This window comes from Molothrus aeneus, chromosome Z (genome assembly GCF_037042795.1).
Source record: "Molothrus aeneus isolate 106 chromosome Z, BPBGC_Maene_1.0, whole genome shotgun sequence".
Taxonomy (NCBI): domain Eukaryota; kingdom Metazoa; phylum Chordata; class Aves; order Passeriformes; family Icteridae; genus Molothrus; species Molothrus aeneus.
In genome coordinates, this window is record NC_089680.1 from 58,641,061 (window position 1) to 58,653,067 (window position 12,007).

Here is a 12,007-nt window from a genome sequence, read left to right on the forward strand (position 1 = left end):
TGAGCCAATCTTTCTTGGACAAGCTCAAGAAGTGGCCCTTGGGAATCTCATGAGGTTTAACAAGATCAAGTGCAAAGTGCTGCACCTGGGTCAGAGCAACCCCCAGTATGGGCTGGGGGATGAACAGATCGAGAGCTGCCCTGCTCCGAAGGACATGGTGAGGGGCTGGACATGAGCCAGCCATGGGCACTTGCAGCCCAGAAAGCCAAATGCGTCCTGGGCTGCATCCAAATCCCTGTGGGCAGTTTTGGAGGGAGGAGATTCTGCCCTTCTGCCCCACTCTGGTGAGATCCCACCTGCAGAGCTGCCTCCAGCTCTGGGCTCCTCAGCACAGGAAGGACATGGAGCTGTTGGAGCAAGACCAGAGGAGGCCACTCAGTTCATCAGAGGGATGGAGCACCTCTGCTCTGAGGAATGCTGAGAGAATTGGGATTGTTCAGCCACGAGAAGAGGCAGCTTTGTGCTGACCCAATTGCAGCCTTCTAGTGCCTAAAGGAAGCCTATCTGAAAGCTGGAGAGGGACTTTTGGCAAGGGCATGTAGTGACAAGAGGGAATGGCTTAAAACTGAGAGACAGTAGGTTTAGATTAAATATCAGGAAGAAATTCTTTACTGTGAGGGTGGTGAGGCACTGGCAAGAGAAGCTGTGGATGCCATATCCCTGTAGGTGTTCAAGGTCAGGTTCAATGGAGCTCTGAGCAATCTGGTCTAGGGGAGGATGTCCCTGCTTATGGCAGGAGGGCTGGAACAAGATGATCTTTAAGGTTCTTTTCAACCCAAACCATTCTATGATTATATTAGTCAATGATACGGAATGATGTTTTCAGAAATCATTCAGCTTCACCCATACAGTTGTGTGTTAGATTTCAGGCTGGTTTAAGATTTTTTTGAATTTCCCATGAGTTTGTCAAAGTCTTGTGTGAAGAAACATTGGACAACCTTAATTAGTATTAGTCCACCACAGAGCAAACCCAGTATTTTCTTTTTATTGCATATTCTGTGTTGAAAATGTACAGTAAGAATCCTATTTTTGTACTATAAAAATAATGCATCTTAAAATTTATTTCACAATTCTCAAATTTAGGACAAGTATCTTCACAGTTGAAGAAGCGAACACTACAGTTTATTTGAAAGTTTCACGGAGTAATGGGCTCAACGTATCTGTGAGTGTTGAGTGGGAGACATTGTCGGATACTGCATTTGGCATCAGTACGTTCACTTTATCAAGAGCATCTGTTGCTGTTTTCAGAGTAAAGATAGCTACAGAGTAACCAAACATACAGGAGATATAACTTTGGAATGAAAATTCACTTATAATATTCCTATGATATCAAAATTCATTAGATAAAAGATCTTGGCTGCTTAAGAGTCAGTTTGTCATCAGCCATTGCTGCCATAGTTTCAACAATCTGTGTTGCTCTTCCTGTTGCTTATATATTTTCACAAGACCTTTGATTTATACATCTATTCTTTACTACTTGTAATTCTGGATTTTTCTAAATAATATAAAATACACTATTTTCTGTAAGTGTTGAATGACTAGGCCATTTAAGAATCTTATTGCCATGACTACTACTTGTGATGAGAGAGAAAATGAGGATAAACATATTTTTAGTTTCTTTGTCACTTTTTTATTTCTTCTTATCTAGTTAATTTTCTCACTACCTAAATTCCAAACTGAGTCACTCTGAATCACACTCAATTTGCCTATGCATCCTCCATATGTAATAGTAATAGATGAGAAATTAATTCATTATTTAACTCAGTACAACCTCAGTGCTATATCATGTCCATGCATTTACATGCACTTATACCAACTATTTAGAAACAATATAGATTAGGCATCTAGAGCATGTTGCTAAAAATGTCAAGATTGTGTGTTTGACCATTGTATGAGCCACTCACTTAAGAGCTGGACTTGATAGTCCTTGTTGGTCCATTTAAACTCAGAATCTTCTGTGATTTCTGATACTAGATTTGGTTTTCACAAATAAATAATGAAAATGGTGTTGTAAAAGACCGAAAAGATAAATACTTTTTTCTTATACTATATTGCAGGGGGTAGTATCAGTGTTCTGTCTGTCGTGCAAAGCTTTGTGGAAGAGTCAGCAACTAGCTGGTGTTTCTTTGAATTGGAAAAAAACCTGTATGGTGTGCTGTTGCGTTCACCTCCATCTGTGTTTTCTACTCTCTACCAGTGGAAAGGAGTTTTTGTTGCCATCGAGGTAAATGCTTGCTTACAGACACCACCATTGACCATGCCGCTTAATAAAACCTTGACATTTCAGTTCTGCATTTTTGTTCTTCTCTCAGAATTTCAGTATATGGAATCCTAAAAGCTGTGTGTCTTTCCAAATCCATGCCTCTCCCTACCTTGTGATTACTCATGGAGGAAGCAGTCAGAGAGCTTCCAACAGCAGTGTATATGTATTCACGCCTGGACACAAACTATTGAAGGTAAATCTGTGTTATTTACAAATTCATTAAATAATGGGGTTAGAAAGGACTTTGTGAAGCCCTTCTGTTCCACCATGTTTTGGGAAAAAGAACTCTGTTCTCAGATAGTTTGGCAACTGAACAATCTGCATGAGTCAGTGATGTAAGTTATTGTCTTGGTTTAGGCCAGGGCAGGGTTAATTTTGCAGTAGCCAGGAGGGGGTATGGCTGGAGCCCAGAGGTTATTCTATACCACCTCATGTCATTTTCTGTTGACAGGGGAAAGGGGCCCTCCTGGGGGTTGGGGTATTTGGGTGCAGTTCACATATTGATGGGTTTTGCATAGTGAGCATTTTCACATGTGAATTTTGCCTCTCTTGTACCCTCTGCTATTATTATTGTTGTTTTTACTGTTAATTTTCTTATCACGTTGCTGTTTGCAGTAAATTGTCCTTATCTCAACCCATGATCTTCACCTTTTGTGCTTCCAATTCTCCTCTCCATCCCACTGCAGGGGGGAAAGGAAGAGGCAGCAGGGTTTGGAGTGTTTCAGTGGGAATACTAAACTGAGAAATACCATTCCTAAACCATGACAGTTATTACAGCTTGTTGTCTAATGTTTTTTATAGTCATACTTTGAGGGAGAGATAAAATGACCTTGGAGGTGAACAAAGAAATTGTGGAGTAATGAAGTCATAGAGCATTTTCTGAAAAATGTATGATAACCAATATTAATTTTGTAAAATGATCCTATATATATTTTTAAAACTATAAAATTACATCTATGAAAATTTTAATATATTATTTTATACATGTTTTGTATGTTTACAGTTTTTAAATCTGTGTGTGCATATGTATGAACTTGAACTGACTTCAAAATACCATTTTTGCCATATTTTCCTTGTAGCTACAGACCCTCTCTATTTTGGATACCACACTTGTCAAACATTTTGCTGTGGATGAAGAAGACTATTTGGTTTTTGTGAGTGATACCACCAGTTTCAGTTCCATCCAGGTTAGAGCACACTTGTCTTCATGGCTTTGATGTAGGTAGTTTGATTACTTTTCAGTTTGAAATATGAAGGAAATATAGATAAAACAGTAAGTATGTATTCCTGAAAAATTAGTTACATTTCTATTACAGATTTATAAGACATGAAATTCTAGACTTGTTTAAAGGTAACAACACTCCTTAAATTAACATGTAATTTAGACTTGTTTTGATGATATTGCTACTGTCATTTCTGTTTTGAAGTCTATTACATTAAATACCTATAGGGATAGAAATAGCATCTGACCATAAACCTGTTCATCTGTAGAACAGATGCACAGGCACTTTCAGTAAGGTAGTTACTTAGAGTTGCTTATCAGTGTGCTTCCACCATAAATGTAGGATCCACTATAGAAATGAGGAAATCAGTTAATTATAAGTCTATCCAATTTCTCATCAAAACACTTAATTTCTTTTTTCTTAGTGCTTTTTATAAATAGATAATAAAATACATATTCTATTTTTGCAGGTTTTCCAGTGGAATAAAGATATATTTGTGCTGCATCATCAACTACCACTTTACAAAGCTCTGAGCATTGCCTTGTTTCCCCGAGGAGGCATTATGTACTTACTAGTTTCTTTGTCAAATACCAGCCAGAATGTACTCTTGTACCAATGGCTGAATAATGAGTTTAGGAATTTTCATCAGTTACCAGCAAAAGAAATAAAACACATGGAGGCCTGGACTTCTGGATCTGATATATATTTAATTGTTGCAAAAGGTATTTATCAGAAAACAAACACTGAGTTTGCTAAGTATGTGCTGGCTTGTTTGATAGCAAAGGTATTTGGAATAAAAGGGGTTTAGATAGAGATTAAAATATTACTGCTGGATGACAATTTGCTGAAAAGGATCTTACCAAAGTAATCTGTGATTTGTACCTCAGAAAACGAAAGCATTGTGTATGTTCTCAAATATTTATTAAACTAATGAAATATTTTCCCAATAACAATAGGGAATAATAACTCTACTCATCTAGCTGCTCATTGCACCCTTTCTAAGCTTTCCTGAGTTTTGTTATATGCAAAGAGCATTGTTCAGCAAAGTACATTTTTATTACAAGTATGACACTTTAGACATTGTTTGATGTCTGCATCACTGTGACTCTTTGAAAGTGTGTGTTGCAGTCCATAGATTTCTTTGCTGTTGACTGTTGTCTGCTGGGTTTTTTATTGTTCTTTTATGTGAATGTGTGCAGAAAAACCCTTAAATTATGTCATGGAATAAATCATCTAATGGGAAATCATGCTCTGGAGTTATGCAAGTAAAAAGAAAGATACAATCACTGGTCTCACTTTGTAATTAAAGTTGCCAACCTCTGTCTTTGAATGGCCACCAGTGTGTGATTAGAGGCAGCAATATAATGTATGTATAATGTATGTTTTGTAATTTTTCCCCTTTGTAGAAACTGGAAATTCTGAAATTTTCATCTGGGAGACAGGGCAGTCTACCTTCAGACACTTTCAGTCTCTTCCAGTCTCTGCTGTAAGAAACATCCATGTTTTCATACCTCCTTCAGGTTTAGGTGAGATTTTGTTTATAGTACTGGAATTGAAGAAATATATGCATTCAATTTTCATATTATTTATCAGATTTTAAGAGATACTTTTAACAATTGAGCTGCCAAGGACATTTCTGATATTACAAGAAATTTTAAATATATCACTGAATATGTCTTTTTTTCTCTTCCTTGCTCAATGTAGTTCACATCCTCCTCTCTGGTAAGGACACAACAGCACTGTACTCCTGGAACTCGGAAGGGAACCAGTTCTCTCTGATGCTGGAAGCCCCATATGCAGATCATATCATTTTCACTACTACAAAGTCTCTGAACTCCAGCAAGAGTTTGATTGCTCTTTCCGTTGAATCCAGCTCCCAGATTTATGAGCTGACAACTATCTCCAACCAGTCAGATTTTATACCTAGGTAGGTTTTTTGATTTATATCCCAGCTCTTGCATTCCTTTTTCTGTGGTGGTCTTTTTGTTACAGTGAAGATCATAATAGGCTCCTCTGTGTGATGTGTTTATTAACACTAAAGAGAATTTTTCACAGGTAGATTTAAGTTAACCTGAAGTCAAACTTCTCTCAATTTGCTTTAAAATATGTAATAAAAGGACTTGTAGTTAAACTGGATATTGAAGCTTTTATTTAGGATAAATTAAATTACATTACATTAATAAGAAATATCAGTTACTCAGTTACTATATGTTCTATTGTAATTAAGAATAAAAACAAGCCCAACACTAATCCCACAATCTTTAAACCTCATTGACTTACTCAGGAATATAAACAACAATTTCAGCATCAAAAATGCTCTTTAAATTTTCAGTAGTGCTTTCAAAGTTTGTTAATCATATCCTCAGTTTATAATTACTTGATGTGTTTGTTTGTATGCTAGTTCAGGTGAATTGATATTTGAGCCTGGGGACATGGAAGCTGTGATAGCAGTCAATATCCTGGATGACATCATCCCAGAGGAGGAAGAATGTTTTCAAGTGCGCCTGAAAAACCCTAAAGGAGGTGCAGAGATTGGTGTCCACAGTTTTGTTAACATAATTATTCCTCCCAATGACAATGCCTATGGAGTCATTGCATTTGCCCAGGTAAAACTTTTAAGGTAAATCATTAAAATATATATATATAATTTCTGAATAACAGAACACAAACATACTTAAATTGCACGTGACAGGATTCTTCTTCTAAAATCTGGTAGCAACCTGAGGCAGAAGGGTTTTGACTTCCATTTAGCATTGTTACTTGGTTATATAGATGACAGGTAATAGAAACTCAGTTCCAGTCTGTCCCTCTTGTGGGCTTTTTATAATCCCCTTACATTTAGAATAACCCATTATTTTATCAGTTTTACTTTGCAGCAACCTAAAAAATTAGTTATCAGATGGCATATATATATCATCATAGTCTCTATTGATTGGTTAATCAAGGGAATTAAGTAAAGATTCTTTTCCTCTAAAATAGTTATGCCACAGGATGAGTCCATCTGCCTGAACAAAATAAAAACTTTGGAGAAAATATCAGACTAAAGGTATTATTTGGAGTTGTTGATTCTTAAGTTATCAAATATTGTAGAAGTTATGTAAACAGATATATGTACTAAATGCATAATGAAGATATACAACACAGAAGAATCATCTCTGTAATGAAACATTGTGTGAGGAGGGTGAATATTTGTAAAGTAACAACAGTAAAAATATGTCTGTCTTGAAAGTCTACATGTTTATCTGCTTCACATGATTTGCATGTAAAATACTGTACCAAAAAAAAACGTGACAAAAACCATTGAATTTTTGCCTCGGGATGAAGAGGTCTGACATTACAAATTCTTGTGTTTATGAAGTTTGGACCTGTTGAGTATTAAGTTATGAAAGTTTAATCAATAGACTTGCATTTAGCTGCTTAATAGTAGAATAATTTATTGAAGCCCAATGTCTCTGTCCTTTGAATATCCTGTTCTCTAAAGAAACTTCTCTTTTTAAGAAAATAATGCTATGATTCTGCTGCTGTATGTTTTCCAGAGTTCTTTATTTAAGCAAATTGAAGAAATGGAACAGGACAGCTTGATCACCCTGAATATTGAACGTTTAATAGGAACATATGGACGAGTTACAGTAGAGTGGATCACTAATGGGAGCATAAGTGATGTATTTCCAGCTTCAGGAATGGTATTTAATAATATCACTATTATTGGGGAGGCACTGACTGTATTGTCTCAGACAATAGAAAAAGATGTATTGAGTGAGAAGGACAGTACACGTTAGATTGCCCCACTTTTCTGTTAATCCCTGCTTCCTGGTCCTTTCCTGTGATTCAAATGTTTTTTGCTTCTGGCTGGCACATAATACCTGTAAGCGGTGATACTGTAAGCGGCATCACCCTTACACTTCTAGAACCTGATATTGCAAAGCTGTCCAGGCACAGGAGATGTGTATCTGTAGTATCCTATTCACATCTTCCTTTTTCCCTGCTGTGAGATTCAGTTACTATGTAAAACTGTTTGCATAGGTAGGAATCTGGAATGTTTGCTCTTCGTCCTGACCTTTTCAATACAATGGAGAACTTAAGTGGCCCAGCAGAATATGACAAGTCCCAGTTTTCTATGTTTTTGAGACTTTTAGATTCCCAGCCATGTTAAAATCCAGTTTTTCCTGTGGCCAAAGCTCTTTATATGCCCTAGGACTGGCAGGAGTCAGTTTCTGTAAATCGAAGTCCTCCACCTTCTGGCTGTCTGTAGTAGACACAAAGCCTGAAAAATAATGAAGAGAAAAATAAATGAACTGGAAATCAAGGGTCCCAAAACAATCATTCTAAAATTGTTAGAGTACCTCCTTGTGCATTCCAGCTACATACCATATGAGTACACTACATAGCTTTCCATGCAGGAAGAGTCAGAAAGGATGATATTAAGTGGAAATTTCTGTTTGTCCTACATATTATGTGTAGACTAGACTAGATGTGTTTCTACACACATCTTCTTTGTTGAGAAAGACCTAATCAAGTGGCAGGCCCTTTGAATTTAAAAATAAGAATATGGATAGACAAAGCATGTATCAATCATTTTATCTGGAGAAGAAGAAAAATGTAAGTTGAGTAGCCATTTTTTTCACATAGCAATGATTTTAAGAGATATATGTTCATTATTTTGATATGGATATATGTGGTGTGTTGACCTTAGCTGTCTAAAAACCCCCAACTATTTCTCTCTTACTCCCCATCTCAGCAGGATGAGGAGAAAGAGAAAAATATTGAGATAAAGGCTGTTTAATAAGAAAAGAAAAAGCCATTGTCTACCTGGACTTCTTCAAGGTTTTTGATACATCTTGCTGTGGACTTCTAAATAAAGTAATGTGTTACTGCTGCCCCCAGGGAGTGGTGGTAAATAGCTCCTTTTCAAACTAGCAACTTGTCACAAGTGTGGTCCCTCAGGGATCAATATTGGGCCCTACAGTGTTTAATATCTTCATAAGTGATGTAGGTGATGAGATCAGGTGTACTCTGATGAAGTTTGACGATGTGAGAAAGTGGACACTTTGGAGAGCCATCTAGCAGGAAGACCTGGGCAGACTGGAAGATTCAGCAGGAACAAATGTTGCACTATGGAAAACATAATTCAGGAGTCCAGCACCCACTGGCATCTATCCTGACTGGGGATTAGCTCCAGGAAAAGGGACCTGGGGATTCTCCTGGTCAATAAACTCAATATAAACATTATAAACATGAATATGAACATTAATGCAATCCACCAGAATGTTTCTGGGTTGCATGAACAAGACCACTCCCAGCAGAGATAAAGCAGTCATTAGCCCACTCTACTGAGCACTTTTTGGGCTACAGCTGTTCAGTTTTGGTCCCCATTATGGAAAATAGATATGGGCAGGCTGGTAGGGGTCCAGAGCTGACCACAAACGTGGTTAGAGGACAGGGAAGCCTGTCATATGAGGAAAGGATGAGAGAGCTGTTCAATTTAGAGAGAAGGTTTTAGGGAGACCTTATGTTCAGACCATGTGTCAGTACTTAAAAAGTGGTGACAAAGTAGAATACTTTCTACAAGGCGTCATGTTGAAAAGACAAGGGGTAATGGATGCAAGTTACTCCTGCGGACATTCTCACTGGACGTAAGCGGAAAATTTTTCACCATAAGAACAATCATCCATTGGAATAACCTTCCCAGGAAAGTTGTGGACTCCCCAAAACAGACACTTTTAAGATTGAGCTGGAGAGGATGCTGGACCATCTTGGTTAGACTGTGGTACTGCCAAGAAAGATTGGGCCAGATAATCCTTGTGGTCCCTTCCAACCTTGTATTCTATGATTTTATAAGATATGTATGTGTGTATGTAGATGCATTTTATAACTGATACAGTTTACAGAATAAAACTCTAGGTTTACTAACACTGACAAGAAATTTGACTTTTTTCCTGCTTTCCCTCTAAAACTTTAGGTTACATTTTCAGAAGGTCAGGCCCTGTCCACAATCACCCTGACAATTCTTGCAGACAGTGTTGCAGAACTTTCAGAGGTAGTGGAAATCATACTCACGCGTGTTACCACTGTGGATGTTCAAGATAGGACAAAAGGAGCTGTCATTGATCCCGAAAGGGCAAGAGCTGTACTTAGCATTTTACCCAGTGACTCTCCACATGGTGTGATTGAATGGCACATGGAGTCTCTCTTTGTTAAAATCACAGAGCCAGAAGGTAAGTCTGTTTCTTGATTCTTAGGAAAAAATGTATGTTTTTTCAAAGTCAGCATTGTTAACGCTATAACACTGGTTACATAAATGTGTATATATATACATACATATATACATATATGTATATATATATATAATCAGTTTTTTATTACAGTTTTTATATATCAGCAATATTTTATTATTTATAGCATAAATATCCCTTAAAATATGTAATTATGCTGTATTTCACATTGCATACATCATATTCTTCAGCCATTCTTGAGAGGTAAGTTGCAAATCACAAATGCATAAAATGCTTCTCTTTATATAAAAAGCAGAAGTTGCCCATTTAGTGAGATTGCTATATTTAAAATAATTTGCATAGAAAGACTTTCCTCTTGAAGTGGCTCAAAAAGGGAAGTCTTTTGCTCAGAGGCCTAGGGGAAGGAAGGAAGCAGAGCAGGAGTCAATTGTATTTCATGAAAAAGGTGGTGTTTTTCTGCTTGCAGTTACATGTTTGATTTGGTTTTCCTTCCAGGCACAAGTTGAAAAAGCTCTCCCAGGAACTTGATCAGAGCAGAACTGACATGATGGGCAGGCTTCTTCCCTCTCTCCTGGTTCAGGGAGCTAGCTGGCATTTTTTGGGGCTCTTCCCGCAGTTACCTGATAGGCTATTCATACTTTAACAATCCAGTTAGAATTTTCTAACAATTTAATATTCTGTCCATATTAAAAAATTAGATATACAAAAAATACTTTTTTCATCAGAGTATATTATCACAGTTAAAATATTCTAACATGTTTTATTTTCAGGTGAATTGGTGTTACCCCTTTATTAGCACCTAGAAGTAATGTATAGGATTCTGTTAATTTCTTACACATTATAAACATTTATACTTTGAAGTTAGGATTCAAGGAAGGTTCCTAGCTTCCACTGGTTGCACAGTTGTTTTTTTTTTCCAATCTTTAACTGTTGTACTTTTAATGAATTATTCACAAATTCTGTCTGTGAAATAATACCCAGTTACAATAACTTGTTTGAAGTGCAAGCCTATTTACATTTTATCTATTTCTGCAGTCATAAATGCACCACTTTTCGCCAGATTATGTGTTTCATTATTGATTGGATAAAATAAATCTGCTCTCCCAAAAGGATGCTGATTCTGACTGATACAAGTCTATTTAACTTCTTCGATATTTGAGTTAAGGAAATGTGATGTTTAGGGTAGTCATTTACAGAATGACTACCCTAAATACCACTTTCTGTGTTAGAATCAATAGTGATGGCCTAGGCATGAAAGGTCAGGCAAATTACTGAGATAGAAGTTTTGAAGGATAACTGAATAACAGTATAAGTGTTGAAGTAATAATTTGTGTAACACACATATAAAACTGTTGATATTTAATATCTTATTCTTCTTCTAGATCCAGTTTTTCAATGCACAGTATCTTCAAATATAGGTACTGTTTTGTGTGTTCTCATCACTTGTGTGTGCTCATCTGCTTAAGCCCTAGAATTCTCCAAGGACTTTTGTGTCACGGAGCAGAATTGAAGCGCTTCTAACAAGCAGCTCTGGTAGTTAGCTGACCTGAGAATCAAGCAGGCCAAGGGCTGAAATATGGCTTCCATAGGGCTCATCCTAGTCTCAGTTCTCTTCAACATCTTCATGAACAGCTGTAGCATGAAGGGGGGTGGGTCAGAGACAGAGATGACCACACACCTGAAGTCCATGTGGCAACAGAGAGAATTTATTGTTTGAACCCCTCTTTATAAAGGGGCTTTGAAATGCTCATTGGTCTGATAGCACTAGATAGCTCACTGGTCTGGTCTTTTAAAGCTGCTCAGCTCCCAGACAAGTGAGATGTCTGCAGCATAGGATAGAAGGTAATTAATTGAGATTCCTCTGTGTCAACGCAGGGCCCAGTTTATGGAACCGACTGGTTTTCTTATCTATATCCAAATTAATTGCCCAGTACAAGCCAGCTTGTACTGTGATATACTGTGAGAAATGACTTGGATCCAGGACTCTTGGGAATACTAAGTTTGCTGACAACATTAAATTGGGAGGAGCTCCCTTGAGGGCAGAGAGTCCCTGAGGAGAGACCTCAACAAATTAGAAAGACCTTGACAAAGTACAGCACTGGACAATCACCAACTGTGTGAAGTTTAACAAGGGAAAGTAATAGACTCTGTGCCTGGGATGGGGCAACTCTTGATGGATGGACAGTCTGGGGAATGAGATGATAGAAAGCAGCACCATGGAAAGGGACCTGGGGGTCCTGGTCAGTGACAAGTTGAACATGAGCCAGCAGTGCCCTGGCAGCCAGGAG

The 12,007-nt window shown here is 37.4% G+C and overlaps 1 protein-coding gene across 1 annotated transcript in view; it reads left to right on the forward strand.

Annotated features, from left to right (window-relative positions):
- ADGRV1 (adhesion G protein-coupled receptor V1) overlaps window positions 1–12,007 on the forward strand; it is a 276,070-nt gene that overhangs the window by 78,666 nt on the left and 185,397 nt on the right. The window contains exons 46-55 of the mRNA XM_066568694.1: window positions 1,084–1,208; window positions 2,058–2,224; window positions 2,313–2,456; window positions 3,343–3,450; window positions 3,956–4,208; window positions 4,893–5,012; window positions 5,191–5,413; window positions 5,888–6,092; window positions 7,023–7,169; window positions 9,446–9,701. Of these exons, the coding sequence (XP_066424791.1) occupies window positions 1,084–1,208; window positions 2,058–2,224; window positions 2,313–2,456; window positions 3,343–3,450; window positions 3,956–4,208; window positions 4,893–5,012; window positions 5,191–5,413; window positions 5,888–6,092; window positions 7,023–7,169; window positions 9,446–9,701 (1,748 nt within the window). The remainder of the gene's footprint in view (window positions 1–1,083; window positions 1,209–2,057; window positions 2,225–2,312; window positions 2,457–3,342; window positions 3,451–3,955; window positions 4,209–4,892; window positions 5,013–5,190; window positions 5,414–5,887; window positions 6,093–7,022; window positions 7,170–9,445; window positions 9,702–12,007) is intronic.